This window comes from Giraffa tippelskirchi, chromosome 1, assembly GCF_054371585.1.
Source record: "Giraffa tippelskirchi isolate mGirTip1 chromosome 1, T2T-mGirTip1v1.2.pri, whole genome shotgun sequence".
In the NCBI taxonomy this organism is placed as follows: domain Eukaryota; kingdom Metazoa; phylum Chordata; class Mammalia; order Artiodactyla; family Giraffidae; genus Giraffa; species Giraffa tippelskirchi.
In genome coordinates this window covers 199,305,799-199,322,583 of record NC_137275.1, presented here as the reverse complement: position 1 = coordinate 199,322,583, position 16,785 = coordinate 199,305,799, and the positions used below count along the sequence as shown (strand labels likewise).

Below are 16,785 nucleotides of genomic sequence, written 5' to 3'. Positions count from 1 at the left end.
AAGAAGAACTCGAACTGGTGCAGGGCCAAGTGAGAAAAACTGCATATAGGTGTTCAGTAAGTATTATTTACAAGTCTTGCCCAGGTCTGGGACAGAGAGCCTTTGTACACAGGTATTGAATTCTGACACTAGCTTTGAGGGAGAAAATCTGCAACACTCTTTTCCCTGGACCCCTTTTCATTTGATCAGTGGGTTAAATAACATGATTTTAAAAATCATATACTTAACACTCATCCTAAAAACCACCCAAACACTAAACACATTTACACTAAGCATGTGTGTATGTGTGTGTTACATACACACAGAAACCACGAGGTAGTTTAAATCACCATGAAAAACCCCAATACTTTCCCTAATTCTCTGCCACAGAGTGGTAACCACTGACTGCACAATAGCTATTTAAAATTATTGTTTAAACAAAAAAACCAAAAAAATTCCAGGAGATTATAATATTTACAAGTAAATGGTAAATATAACTGTATTTTAATTTCTTGGTCTCTGAAAACTAGGCTGTGACTGCTTTAAATTAATAGCCGAGTTATATGTATTTCCTCTAATACTGAAGGACACAGCCTTCCAGTATCTATACGACTTACTAAGTAGTCTCAATAGATTCTATTTTACAACTTGCTTTACTCTCCATGCTTTTGTGGAGGATTCAATACGATCTCTATGTACAAATTTTAAACATTATTTCTGAACTACATTTGGAATTCATTAAATAAAAAAATAATCACCATTATCTACCTTCCTGGGAAAGTGCCAGACTAACCCCTAGCCGGAACTGCTGCTCTCTAGTGTCTGGAGGAATCCCTGTTCCCACAAACCACCCAGACCAGAAAGAGTGCAATGAGTTCAAACTACACGGGAAAAAGCAACGTCTATTGTTCTTAGAGTCTGACTCTCTTCCCCACAGCAAGAAAAGTCTCTTCATAGGTATGCCAATGCTGTTTAAGTTGCCAGGGAAATTGGGCTGTCTCAAGACAGAGCAGGGAAGTCTTCAGGGTCATCCGGGTTTGGAGCAACATCTTGTATCTAAAAAAGAAGTTTTGAAACCAACTGTCAGTTCACCCATTCCCACTTGGGTGCAGAACTACGTGAAACACAGTACCTACTCTCTGAGGGAGGAGCTAACTGAGTAGGGGTAAGCGGCCCAAACAGGGAGGGAGGGAGAGGCCCAGTGGGAAGAGAAGAGCAGCAGGGTCATCCTACACGAGGCCCTGCTCTGAGCTGCAGCCAAGTTCTGCACAGACCCTGCAGGGGGGGGGCACATAAGCATGCTTCTCCGTCCTCCGACCCGCTCTGTCCCCGCTGCAGAATGGCTGGCAGTGCCTGCCACCCTACCTCCCCCGTGCCCTGCACCGGCCCTCACTCCCATAAATCCTTACTGTGACCCTTTATTTGCACCTTGCATGCATGCATGCTAAGTCACTTCAGTTGTGTCTGACTCTTTGCAGCCCTATGGACTATAGCCCAGCAGGCTCCTTTGTCCATGGGGTCCTCCAGGCAAGAATACTAGAGTGGGTTGCCATGCCCTCCTCCAGGGGATCTTCCCAACTCAAGGATCGAACCCGTGTCTCACGTCTCCTGCATTGGCAGGTGGGTTCTTTACCACTAGCACCACCTGGACCCTTTAGCCCCTCCTTCATCCAATAAACATGACGGAATGTTTTCTACATGGAGATACAAGGATGATTAAAGACAGTCCTACCCTCAGGAGCTCACAGAGCTCCTGCAGGAGCAGCATACTGGTAACTTCAGTAACAGATGGCCTGGGAATGGAGGCCCACAGTTGGGGCATCCAGTGCAATTTGGTGGCCATGCACACATTACAGTTAAGTGATGTCTTCTAGAAGAGAAACTTCTCCTGGAGATAACCACAATAAATGAGCAAAAAGAACAGGATTCTGACATAGTGCAACTGTGAAGGGGGGTGGGGCCTGAGGGTGGTGCAGAGCTGGAAGAGCCCAGGTGGGTGGCAGGGTCCCTTGCACCAGATAGCCACACTGCACCACAGTGGCAGAGCTGCTATTTGAAAGGGGCAGGCGTATATTTTCTGTTTCCAGAATGGATCCTTTTTCCAAGCTAGCCTCAAAATTTACCCAGAAAAAACACTTGTTTTCATTCTTGCTTAAGTATAACAAGTTAGACTCCTACCAGGGGTTGCTCTCTGGAATAAGGGGATCAGGCAGCAAAAGAAACATTTCCAAGACCAGCCACAGAGAAGGGGCTGCTCCATTCTCACAAGGACAGCATGGTGCCTCTGCTGGCCACCGGACCTTGTGCCCGACTCCCACCAAACAGGTATTGGTATCTTTGTTCATAAAACACTGATGAATCGTCCAGTACAGCTTATATTATACTAGGCACTGGGGAAACCAGTCTGTCTTCTGGAGACAGCAGATACTGATCAACAACTGTACCAGTGATGGTACAATTACAAATGCAGATGATGCTTCAAAGAAAGGAAGGACTCTGACCTGGTCTGGAAGCCTCCTCTGATGAAGGGAGGTTAGAGGATCTATCCTAGGTAAACAGGCAAAGGGGTGGGAGGAGGGCCAGCAAGCAGAAAGGCCCCAGGGAGTAAGGAACAAGCTTGTCTGTCCCAGAAGTAGAGCAGTGTTGGCTGAAGAGTGGCAAAGAATGGTTTGATGTGAAAGGGTGGCCTTGAAGCTGTTGGAAGGATTCTGTCTACTCTGAAAGCATCAGGGCACAGGGTTGCTTATACCGTAGTAAGCAACTGTCAGTTGATCTAATTCAATACCAAGCCTGGGGACCTCATCTGATGCACATGAGTGAATTTTTCTCCAGCTCTGAGTGTACAATCATAGCAGACAGACTTCCCTGGAGACCCTGGAAGCCAGGGCTACACAATGGTCTGTATCCAACTGATGGCCATCATGCTGATGACCATTCCAAACACTCTAACATGAGACCCACACTAGACAGAAGAGAAAGAATGTCCTCTATCTACATCAGGCAGAACTTGATGATCCTCCAAAATTAAACTATGTAGGCCCAGGGCATCTTCATCCTCTCACTTCAGAAAACCATCTAGGATTTAGGATATATACACTTACCACCACTTCTGCTCTGGGTCCATAGTTTTCTGCCCTTCTGATCCTTCCCCGGCCTCCCCGTGTGCCACCTCTGGCACCACGCCCAGGACGAGGGAGGTTACCAAAATTAATCTCCAGCTGGGATGTGATGTCATTGGCCGCTTTCCGGAAAACGTGGGCATCATCTTCGTAGTCATCCTTTACCATCTGAAACACAGTTACAGCATCAAACACAGAACATACACACGGCCGTCTCCATGGACACTCACTGGACTGAGCCGGGGAAGATGATGCTGCTGCTATGCTTCCAGCTGCGTGGGTTTTGCACATTTTGCAGCCACACGTTCCCATACTGACAGGCCTTCTTTTTTTTATTTAATTGGAGTAGCTGATTTACAGTACTGGGTTAGTTTCTGCTGTAACAACAAAGTCATTCAGCTATTGCTGCTGTTCAGTCACTAACTCGTGTCTGACTCCAACCCAATGAACTGTAGCCCACCAGTCTCCTCTGTCCTTGGGATTCTCCAGGCAAGAATACTGGAGTGGGTTGCCATGTCCTTCTCCAGGGGATCTTCCTGACCCAGGGATTGAACCCATGTCTTCTGCACTGCAGGTGGATTCTTTACTGCTGAGCCACCAAGGAAGCCCCAGTTGGCTATATCAATGCATAATCTACTCTTTTAAGATTCTATCACCATATAGATCATCATAGAGTATTGAATAGAGTTCCCTAAACTATATAGCAGGTTCTTATTAGTTATCTACTTTATACATAGTAGTCTCATAGTCTTAATTCAAACATTTTTGAACTTACTTCAAGTCAGACCAAATTTCTATCAGTTTAGTAGGTTAAGATGTAAGATTTAACATGACTAACAGAAATCCTATAAATGTTGTATATCTAAGTGTATTTTGCTGAGATTGAAAAGTTTTAGTTCCTGCCTTTTGTTTTGTTCACAAATGCTACTTTGATAAATAAGGAAAATTCACCTTCCTAGAAAAAAACTTAATGGAGAAACTGCTTTCAACATGGGTGCTGACTGTACAAATACCATATGTTAAAAATTGGATGATTTACAGTGAACAATTTTGACTCAAAATATATGGAAAGAGTGACACAACAGTATGATTATCTAAGGGTTGCTACCAAGGCTGCTTTTTAAAAAACGCCTTAGTTAAAATTCGTTGAGAATATACATTTTATTGTATGGGGCTTCCCTTGTAGTAGCTCAGTTGGTAAAGAACCTGCCTGCAATTCAGGAGACCCGGGTTCAATTCCCGGGTTGGAAAAATCCCCTGGAGAAGGAAATGGCAACCCACTCCAGTATTCTTGCCTGGAGAATCCCATGGACAGGGGAACCTGGCAGGTTACAGTCCATGGGGTCACAGGAGTCAGACATGAATCAAGAGGTCAAATTAGTTCTGTCTCTTGTTAAAACTGTATTAGTAAATCTTCAAATTTGATTTGGTTTCAATTCCAAACAATGGATGAAACAAAAACTCTCACTTGTAAGTAAAATATAAACCTACAGAGAAATATAAACCTGCAGAAAATAGGCCAATGATTGTGGATGAGAATCTCCAAAGTGTTATATGGTTAAACATCCATTTGCTTGTCCAGCAAATGGAATCAAATTTCCCAGAGCACGTATTTCCCTTTTGGCCATATGTTTTATTCCAGGCTTCATGTTTAACATTTGTGTCCTTAGGCAGATGTACTCTTGAAGCTAAAAAGATGAAGGAAAGAACAATTCAGGAACACTTGCACTCTGGTAACAAGATAAACGCAAAAAAATGTAAGAGGCAAAATAAACTACTGCCTGATTTAGAAAACAATTGGCTGTCAAGGCACCTCAGCAGAGACACAGCAGACTTCCCATTAAGAAGGAACAGCTTGCAATGGAAGTAGAGTGAACGAATTTCAGGCCAAAGTGCTTTAAGGGCCTGCTCTATTCATAGGCTACTGTTAGGTCTTAACATTGCCAAGAACAGAGCTCCAAGGAAACAAGAGGTATTATTCTAGTGCTTTTGTTCTCTTTAGGGTACCCAGAACAAAGTAGTGACACCAAGATTTGGCTTCTGTCTCTGTAAGAACAATTCCTGGCTAAAATCATCAATGCTATAAGGTTAATAAGTACTGAAGATGTGTGCCTTACTGAGACCAAGCTCAATGACTCAGCTAACCCAGCTGCTTCAAAGATTCCAGGAGACCTCTCTCAGAAGCCAGGGAAGATGAATCTGGTGTGGATTAAGAAGAACAGCTTCTATTTTTACCTAACATGTCAGCTGCACAATTGTTTTAGGCAAAACTTTATTTACAAAAGAAGAAAGTGGATAGGGGGAAAAAAAAACAACCCAACTAGCTGATAGACTTGTAAAAAGACCTCACAGAGCTTTCTGAGAGAATAAGGCTCTGGCCTCTTATGTGTACAAAAAGCCTTTTCTAGAGAAACAGCTCAAAACATAGACTCCCGGAGTTTGGACTGACGGAAAGGGGAGGTAGGAAGGAATCCAGTATGATAAATGACCCCCTAGAGAAACTATTCATAAAAAGAATATAACTAAACAAAATGCAAATGGGAACAGACAAATCTACATGGTATAAAACTCCTGATTTTCAAATGGAAAATCAATGAATAATATCAAGCAGAGAGGAAGAGAGCTCACCACCATCACTGACACAGAGACTGGTATCAAGATAAATAGCTGTGACTGAATGATACTAACTCTAAATTTTAAAATTACAATGCTTCAGTGTACCTTCCCTTAAGTTTAGGAATTCAAATAGAATGTGATTAAATAACTCTCTGACCATCCTTATCAACATATGCTGGAAGATATTTTCAAAGCTGAAGCCGCCAATAAATAGGTGAACACAAACCATGTAAAATCAGATCTTAAGAATGTGTTAGCAATGCCAAATAGATAGGTGGTCATGCTAGCAGTGCCTGTCATGGGGGAGGGGCTTCAGGGGTCCTCTGGTGAATTTCTGCAGAGGGAGAAAAGCTACTGCAATATCACAAAAGAGGATTCACCCAACTCTGACTGGTTTAAAGTGATCGACTAGTTTCAGTTAAATACGCTTATTAAGAATTAGAAATAAAAGCAAAAATAAACAAATGGGACCTAATTAAAATTAAAAGCTTTTGCACAACAAAGGAAACTATAAGCAAGGTGAAAAGACAGCCTTCAGAATGGGAGAAAATAATAGCAAACGAAGCAACAGACAAACAATTAATCTCAAAAATATACAAGCAACTTCTGCAGCTGAATTCCAGAAAAATAAACGACCCAATCAAAAAATGGGCCAAAGAACTAAACAGACATTTCTCCAAAGAAGACATAGAGATGGCTAACAAACACATGAAAAGATGCTCAACATCACTCATTATTAGAGAAATGCAAATCAAAACCACAATGAGGTATCATTTCACACCAGTCAGAATGGCTGCTATCCAAAAGTCTACAAGCAATAAATGCTGGAGAGGGTGTGGAGAAAAGGGAACCCTCTTACACTGTTGGTGGGAATGCAAACTAGTACAGCCACTATGGAGAACAGTGTGGAGATTCCTTAAAAAACTGGGAATAGAACTGCCATATGACCCAGCAATCCCACTGCTGGGCATACACACCGAGGAAACCAGAATTGAAAGAGACGCGTGTACCCCAATGTTCATCGCAGCACTGTTTACAATAGCCAGGACATGGAAGCAACCTAGATGTCCATCAGCAGACGAATGGATAAGGAAGCTGTGGTACATATACACAATGGAATATTACTCAGCCATTAAAAAAATACATTTGAATTGGTTCTACCGAGATGGATGAAACTGGAGCCCATTATACAGAGTGAAGTAAGCCAGAAAGAAAAACACCAATACAGTATACTAATGCATATATATGGAATTTGAAAGATGGTAATGATAACCCTATATGCGAGACAGAATAAGAGACACAGATGCATAGAACAATTTTATGGACTCTGAGGGAGAAGGTGAGGGTGGGACGTTCTGGGAGAATAGCATTGAAACATGTATATTATCATATGTGAAACAGAACACCATTCCATGTTCGATGCATGAGACAAGGGCTCAGGGCCGGGGCAATGGGATGACCCAGAGGGATGGGATGGGGAGGGAGGTGGGTGGGGGGTCCAGGAAGGGGAACACATGTAAACCCATGGCTGATTCATGTCAATGTATGGCAAAAACTATTACAATATTGAAAAGTAATTAGCCCCCAACTAAAATAAATAAATTTATAAAAAATAAAATAAAATAAAATAATAAAAAAAAAAGAATTAGAACTGTGAAAAATAACATTGAATCACTTTTCTGTACACCTGAAGCTATAAAAATATTATAAATCAACTATACTTGAATTAAAAAAAAAGAATCATAACTGAAGGTAATCTAATCACAAAAATGCCTAGTAGTTATCCTATGAAACGGCATCATTCAGGGAAACATTCTGGATCTCTCTTTTGACACAAAATTGAAATGCAACTAAAACACACAGTATAAGCAAGGTCTTCACACGGTTCTGGAGTGAGCAGAAAATGTGCTCACTATAACTGCTTTGGATCAGGTATTAATGGGTCATTTTTTTTTTCAGTTAATAAAAATATAGTAAAATTGGGCATGCATGGTTACTCTTAGGTTGAAACAGACACATCTGATTACTATAAGGTTGAAACCAGAATGTCAACTACTAACGTTCCATTTCGTTTTCAATAAGGTAACAGTGAAGATTACCTCTAGATATAAAACATCATGCTTACATCATCTCTATATTTAGACTTGTGTATCACCACTGCTTTGGAAGGGACAGTAGACTCGGGTTTCCGGATGTTAAATTCAGGCTTTGGTCTGGTCTGTTCTTGAAGATTTTTCCACTCATCTAGGGTCATCTCTTGAACTTGAGTTTCTTCTTCTACTTCCAACTCAGGAACTCTATAAAGAAGTATAATCATAAAGAATAATTTTTGATGGGTCTGAAATGTCTATTTTCTGAAAGAGGAAGTCATCCCTATTCGTTCAATGTACTTTCATACAACTGCATCTCAGATTTAAATAAGGTAAGAAAATCTTTGAACCATAAGCTTCCTTATTTTCATCATTTTATGCCATCACTCCCAACTGAAGATATTCCCTGTCTGTGTTCAACACAGTCTTTGAAAAATGGGAATATAACCATTCCAGTGACATTAATATTACACTCACCACCAAGCATTCCCTTTCCATATGGCATTACACACAAAATGAGATAATTGTAGAAACAAATGGGAGAAGCTATCGAGACAAAACATATATAGAGAACCATGAACAGAGGTATAAACAATGAGTCACAAATGCATTCTTTTGTAAATGTCCTCCTTAAATTCATGAATTCTTAAAAAAGACAGACATATAGAACAATGAAACAAAATTTAATGTCTAGAAATAAGCCCTCATATTTATGAGCAATTAATTTTTTTGACCAGGGTGCCAAAGACCATTATTTTACACATGGATATTAAGTTTTCCCAGCAACAGTTCTTGAAAAGTTCTTTCTCCTTTGAATTAAGTTGAACTTCTACCTCATACCATAAGTATAGGAGCTAAAAGTATAAAACTCCGAAGAAAATACAGGCATAAACCTTGGATTAGGCAATGGCTTCTTAGATACAACACCAAAAGCATAAGCATCAAAAGAAAAAGTAAATAAACTGGACATCACCAAAACTGAAAACTTTCATGCTGCAAAAGGACACCATCAAGAAAGTGAAAGGATAACTCACAGAATGAGCGAAAATATTTGCAAACCATTTATCTGATAAGGGACTAGATCTAGAATACAAAAAGGACTCTTACAACTCAATATAAATAAATGACACAGCTAAAAAAAGTGCATTTGTCACAACAGTGAATGTACACTTATTTTTGTACATTTCACAATACGTAAATTCTATCACTTTAGGTGGTAGGAACAGGTGTATTTGCAAATTTTCACAATGAAATGTTGGAAAAATACTAATATGAAAATATATCCCAGCAACTTCCCTGGTGGTCCAGAGGATAAGGCCCCATGTTCCCTATGCAAGTGGCCCGGGGTTCAATCCCTGGTCAGGAAACTAGATCCCACATGCTGCAACTAAGAGGTCACATGCTGTGATGAAGATGAAAGATCTGGCATGCAGCAACTAAGACCCAGCACAGCCAAGTAAATAAATATTTAAAATAAAAACATATCCCAAATATACACTGGCAAAAATATAAAAAGACATTAAATTTTGTAATCTCAAATACTGGAAATGACCGAAAATCATCTGGAGAAGATCTTAGTAGAAAAACTATAGACATCTAACATGAATACTAAGCAGCTAATAAGAATCAGAAATACATATATTTCTATGGGGCACCTCCTGGATATACTGATAAAACATCAAGGTAGAATATATGTTTCCATTCACCTAAGGAATACAACATACAAATATACATACATACAGATTCTTAAAATAAAATTATAATATACACCAGGGAAAGAACAGGGATACAAGCTAACTGGAAAATAGAATGTCTTAACAGATTGTACTTTGGAAACATGTAAATATTTTGTATAATTGTAAAACAGATTTAAATTAAAATTCAATATCTAAAATTTGGAAGCAAGATTAATCAAATTAGCCTAATTGTTTATCACATTGGCGATAAAAAAGCATCAGAAAAAAGCTATTTAAAGTGCTTTGAAATATAAATTTGATTATTCATCTCTACATATAACTTTTTAATAATCATGTTATTGAAGACAATGTTGGTAATGTTATGAATATTTGTCGTGTGTATAGCAAATGATAGTACAATGTTACTGGCAACTGGGATTTTCAGCATGGAAGGAAAAAAAAAAACAAATGTAAGAAACTTTAGCTAAAATCTTGTACTCTTAAATTTCAAATGAAAACAGTGAATAAACTCATAATATATTTTATCTTAAAAATGTTTGTGTATATGTGTATTTCTCAGCTCATCCACTTAAATGTACTAGAAACAGTTAAGAATCTAGTAGTAAAAAAAAAAAAAAAAAGAATCTAGTAGTAGTAAGTAACCCCAGTGCCTAGACTGTGGTTTCTAAATACCATATTCTATCTTTTAAGTTTATTTTATGGAATTACAGTTAATTTACAATGAACAGTAAAGTGATTCAGTTATACATAGTTATACATTCTTCTTCATATTCTTTTCCATTATGGTTTATCACAGGATATTGAATTCTCTGTGCTATATAGTAGAACCTTGTTATTTATCCATTCTATGTAAAATAGTTTGTATCTACTAATTCCAGACTCCATCCCATCTACTCTCCCCCAACACCCACTCCCCCCTGGCAACCACAAGTCTGTTCTCTATGTCTGTGAGTCTGTTTCTGTTTCATAGATAAGTTCACTGGTGTCATATTTTAGATTCCACGTGTAAGTGATACCATACAATTCTAAATACCATATTCTATTAAAGGACTCTGGCTCCCTGGAAAAATGACTCAGTATGAGGCGTGAACTACAGATGATGAGTCATAAACATGTCTTACCAGAAAGCAAGCAATCAAAGTTTACTGAATGTGTGCCAAAAGGATCAAGGATCAACTTGAAGAGGCTCCGTTCAGTCAAAAAATGGATCAGTTTAAGTACCAATAAGCACAAAATCTCAGTGGACTGAAACACATCAGATATGTTTAAATCTCTAAGTTTATAATGACACTTAAAAAAAGTCTCTGGCACCTTTGAAAGATATGAGGGAGCCAACTCATTCTGAAAATGAGTAAAAGTAAAATATTTCTTTTATTATCCTTCATTTCCTTAACAAATTTATACCTCACTGTAACCAACTAGTTCTAGTTAAGTTTTTCTTCATAGATCATCCCAGCTACTTAAATAAAGAAAGAATGATAGAATTAGACTATCAATAATTTGCAGCCCTAATAAATCAATGGATAAAGGAAATGATAAGCAGCATCCTTTCATAAACTTTGCAACAATCTTACCAAAAAGTTGAACCTGAATTTGATCAAACCTCTGCCTCTCACTATTAGTATTAAGAAAATTTTTTAAAAATATGAAGAATAGAGAAACATGTAATACTACTCTAAAATGCCATGCTGGATTTGGCTTGCACCAAGTAATAACGGCCAATTGTTAAAATTTTTTTCAAGAGTTTTGTGATTTGACTGTTAAATACAGTTGTTAAAAATTAACTTATAGAGAGAAGAACTATAATTCTGCAGCCTTCAAAATGAAAACCACAATCACAGAAAGTTAAACAAAAATTAAAAGGCAGAGGGTTATGTCCCAGATGAAGGAACAAAATAAAATCTCAGGAAAAAAAATAGCTAAATAAAGGTGAAGATAAGCAACCTTCCAGAAAAAGAATTCAGAATAATGAGAGTGAAGATGATCCAGGATCTCAGGGAGAGGGGGAGAGGAATGGAGAAGATGCAAGAAATATTTAACAAACACCCAGAAGAACTAAAGAACAAATGAACAGAGATAAATAATACACTGGAAGGAATCAGTAACAGGATAACTGAGACAGAAAAATGGGTAAGTGATCTATAAGTCAGAATGGTGAAAATCACTGCTGTGGAACAAAATGCAGAAAAAAGAATGAGAAGAAATGAAGACAGTCCAAGAGACCTCTGGGACAACATTAAATGCACCAACATTTGCATTATAGGGGTCCCAGGAGAAGAGAGAAAGGGCCCAAGAAAACATTTTAAGAGATAATAGCTAAAAACTTACCCAACATGGGAAAGGAAATAGTCAACCAAGTCCAGGAAGCACAGAGAGCCCCAGGCAGGATAAACCCAAGGAGGAACAGACCGAGACACACAGTAATCAAACTGACAAAAATTAGAGACAAAAATAAAATACTGAAAGCAACAAGGGAAAAACGATAAATAACATACAAGGAAACTCCCATAAGGTTATTGGCTGATTTCTCAACACAAACTCTGCAAGCTAGAAGGGAGTGGCACGAAATATTTAAAGTGATGAAAGAGAAGAACCTACAAACAAGAATACTCTCCACAGTGAGGCTCTCATTCATATTTGACAGAGAAATAAAAAGACTTTCCAGACAAGCAAAAGTTAGACAATTCAGCACCACCAAACCAGCTTTATAATAAATGCTAAAGGAAGTTCTCTATGTAGGAAACACAACAGATGGAAAAGACCTACAAAAACATACTCAAAACAATTTTAAAAATGGTAATAGAAACATACATATTGATAACTAATGCAGTTATTGATTACATTAATCAAAATACAAATACATGAAATGCACCAACCAAAAGACATAGACTGGTTGGGTAGATTCCAAAACAAGACCCATATATATGCTGTCTATAGGAGATCCACCTCAGACCTAGGGACACATACGGACTAAAAGTAAGAGGATGGGAGAAGGTATTCCACACAAATGGAAATCAAAAGAAAGCTGGAGTAGCAATACTCATATGAGACAAAATGGACTTCAAAACAAAGACTGTTACAAAAGACAAACGAGGAGGACACTACATAATGATCAAATGAACAATCCAAGAAGATATAACAATTCTAATTATATATGCATCCAAAAACATAGGAACACCTTAATATGTAGGGCAAATACTAACAACCGTAAGAGGAGAAACTGACAATAATACAATAATTTTTTAAAAACTACAATAATAGTTGGGGACTTTAACAGCCCACTTTCATCAATGGACAGATCATCCAGACAGAAAATTAATAAGGAAACACAGGCCTTAAATGACACATTAGACCAGATGGACTTAATTGATATTTATAAAGCTGCTAAGTCGCTTCAGTCATGTCCGATTCTGTGCGACCCCATAGATGGCAGCCTACCAGGCTCCGCCGTCCCTGGGATTCTCCAGGCAAGAATACTGGAGTGGGTTGCCATTTCCTTCTCCAGTGCATGAAAGGGAAAAGTGAAAGTGAAGTCGCTCAGTCGTGTCCGACTCTTAGCGACCCCATGGACTGTAGCCTACCAGGCTCCTCCGTCCACGGGATTTTCCAGGCAAGAGTACTGGAGTGGGGTGCCATTGCCTTCTCCATTTATAAAGCATTCTATCCCAAATAGCAGATTACACAAGTGCACATGGAACATTCTACAGGATTGACCATATGCTGGGTAACAAGATGGCCTTGGTAAATTTAAGAAAATTGAAACCATATCAACCAATTTTTCTGATCATGATGCTATGAGATTAGAAATAAACTACAAGAAAAAACTGTAAAAAACAAAAACATATGGCAGCTAAACAATATGCTACTAAACAACCAATGGATTACTGAAGAAATCAAAGAGAAAATTAAAAAAAAAAATACTTACAGACAAATGAAAATGAAAGCTCAATGGTCCAAACAACAAGAATGGTCAAGAAACAAGAAAAATCTCAACTAAACAACTTAACCGTACACCCAAAACAACTAGAGAAAGAAGAACAAACAAAACCTAAAGTCAGTAGAAGAAAAGAAACTATAAAGATCAAAGCAGAAATAAATGAAACAGAGACAAAGAAAACAATTGCAAAGATCAATGAAACTAAAAGCCAGTTCTTCAACACTTTAGATAAGTTTGACTTAATTGATATTTATAGAGCATTCCATCCAAAAGCAGCAGACTATACATTCTTTTCAAGTGCTCGTGGAACCTTCTCCAGGATTGACCACATGCTGGGCCACAAGGTGAGCCTTGGTAAATTTAAGAAAATAGAAATCATATTAAGCATCTTTTCTGATCACAATGATATGAGATTAGAAATAAACTACAAGAAAAAAACTCTAAAAAACACAAACACGTGGCAGCTAAACAATATGCTACTAAACTATCATTGGATCATTGATGAAATCAAAGAGATATATATGAAAATGTATATCCACAGAAAGACACACAAAAATGTTTATAGCAGCTTTATTTATAATAGCAAAAACTGTAAGTAATCTAAATGATCATCATCAGGTAGATAGTTAAGCAAATATTGGTCTATCTGTAAAGTGGATTATCACTCAGCAATAAACAGGAAGAAACTCTTGACAGATTTAACAATCTGGATGCATGTTAAAATATGCATGCTTAGTAAATAATATAGACAAAAAAAGAATACAAAAAGAATACATGCTGTATGATTCCATTTCTATAAAATTATAGCAATTGCAAACTAATTTTTAATGACAGAAAAGTAGGTCACTGGTTGCCTAAGCGGAAGGGGCAGGAGGGAGGGATTACAAAGGGATACAAAGAAACTTTCTGGACTGACAGATGTGCTCATTACTTTGATTGTTTATGGATTTGACATAGGTAAAACTATATATACTAGATATGTGCTGTTTATTGAATTCAGATTATACCTCAATGATGTTGTTTTATTAATAAAAATATATTTAAAAAGTGAAAGTGAAGTCGCTCAGTCACGTCCGACTCTTTGCGACCCCGTGGACTGTAGCCCACCAGGCTCCTCCATCCATGGGATTCTCCAGGCAAGAATACTGGAGTGGGTTGCCATTTCCTTCTCCAGGGGATCTACCCAACCCAGGGATCAAACCCAGGTCTCTTGCATTGCAGGCAGATGCTTTAACCTCTGAGCCACCAGGGAAGCCCCAAAATATATAAAAAACATACCCATTAACATGTATATTTCAATACTAATTCAAACAAATTGTTTTAAGAAAAGATTTTAAGATAATCAGGGAAACTCAGAAACTGCCTAGATATTTAATGATATTAAGGAATTCCTTAAAAATTTTAGATGACATAATGATATTCCAGTTATTTTTTTTATTCTGAAACATTTTTGGATGATACGTAATATATCCTGGGAGTAGAAGAAGTGGGTAGAGAAATCTATGAAACAAGAATGACTGTGATTTGGTAACAGTTTAGTTTCAATTGCTTACTTGCAGTTTCAATACACCATTCTTATTTAAATACATTTTTTTCTATAACTTTTAACAAAAAGAGCTAAAAACAAAGAAATATTAAGGAGTCGTGAGGGGTTTTGTAGCCTACTTGTGACAGAATTAAGAAATTTGTGGAACTGGATGCTACAAATTTGAGGATTCTTTCATAACTAAGATAACCTAATAGAAGTTAATAAATTCCAAAAAGTTCAGTAAGAATGGATTCCGTGTTAAGACCACAAGGGAAGTATTTTTTGTTTGCTGGTTTGTCTTAAAAACATATGTCTAAACATAGAGAAATAGAACAAAAAAGTAGAAAGCATGTAAGAAAAGCAGGCCTGAAGTGAAAAAGAGACACCCAAAATAAAGCAAATAGAGCAGTTCAGAATAGGGCATTTGCCACAAGTGATTTCCTCCATGAAGGTGATCAGCCTGACACTGTTCACTCAGATGCACTTCATTCAAAGGTGTTCTTATAGATGCCCTGTATGCATTTTCCGTTATCACCTGCCATTTCAACAAGCCACGTTGAGAACAGTATAAAATTACCAAGGACAGGTTTCTTAACCTTGTTGTCTATTGACCAAAAATTATTATAAAAAAAATTCTAGGACTTTTCTGGTGGTCCAGTGGTTGGGAATCTACCTGCCAATGTGGGGTACACAGGTTTGACCCCTGGTCCAGGAAGATTTCACATGCTATGGAGAAACTAAGCCCATGTGCCCACAACTACTAAGCCTGTACACCTAGACAGAGACTATACTCCTCAACAGGGAAGCCACTGCAATGAGAAGCCCGTGCACCACAATGACTGCAACTAGAGAAAGTGTGCACAGCAACAAAGACCCAGTGAACCCAAAAATGAAAAAAAATAAAAAGAAACAAAACACATTCTAAGCAAACAAACAAAACAGGCAGATTCCATTGTCCCACTTGAATCAGCACTGAATTCAGTTTTTACTGTCATTTTAGCAAAGACTGGATATTCAACAAGAGATACAGCTAATTCTCAGCTTCAGGAAGGACTAATGCAAGTATATTTCTAACAGTTATAAAAGCATCATAACAGCTATCATTCTAAGTCAACAACCCTTTTTTTGAGTAATTCAAATATATTTACAGTTCTTGGTTTATGACAGAAAAATTTTGGAGAGAATTTTCCATCAAAACTGCTTATAAACATAAGGTGTCAAATGTATGACTTGCAACGTGAACAATGCTATATGTAAAATTGATAATAATACATATTATTTCTAAATGAGTGAAATTACAGAAGAAATAGAAAACTGTTTTAACAACAGTTACCTTTATGTAGAAATAAATGGGTAATAACACTAACATTCACTGCACATTTACTAGGTGCCAGATGCTCTTCAAAGTGCTTTACATTAATTTGCCTATGATAATTAATCCCACAAGTTAGATAAAATTAACAGCTCCATTTTACAGGTAAGAAAATCAAGGAGGGAGCTCATACAGCTAACACATAGCTAACAAGTTTCACATGCAGTCATTCTATCTCCAAAGCCCACATTCAGCCTCTGTGCTACGTAGGGAATAAGAGGGCAAAAAAAATGCTTAGATGGAAGACAGTTGAGATATGGACAGAGAAAGCATACAAATCTTCAATTCAAATGTCGAAACCTCCATTCAGGCAGTTATCTTTTCACCTGAATATGTGAAAATGTGAATCAAGTAAAAGTGGGTTCTAGACATAAAACCTTACTCAGTGAATACCTGACTGCAGCACATGGATCTAACCTACCATGTAAATAATACCGCCTACTTCCT

General features: G+C 37.8%; 1 protein-coding gene across 1 annotated transcript in view; it reads right to left on the bottom strand.

Moving 5' to 3' along the window:
- Positions 1-861: 861 nt before the first annotated feature.
- The window catches only part of HABP4 (hyaluronan binding protein 4), a 35,243-nt gene continuing 19,319 nt past the window's right edge, over positions 862-16,785 (bottom strand). The window contains exons 6-8 of the mRNA XM_081523422.1: positions 7,840-8,011; positions 3,081-3,266; positions 862-1,035 (exon numbers count right to left, since the gene is read on the bottom strand). Of these exons, the coding sequence (XP_081379548.1) occupies positions 979-1,035; positions 3,081-3,266; positions 7,840-8,011 (415 nt within the window). The 3' untranslated portion in view covers positions 862-978. The remainder of the gene's footprint in view (positions 1,036-3,080; positions 3,267-7,839; positions 8,012-16,785) is intronic.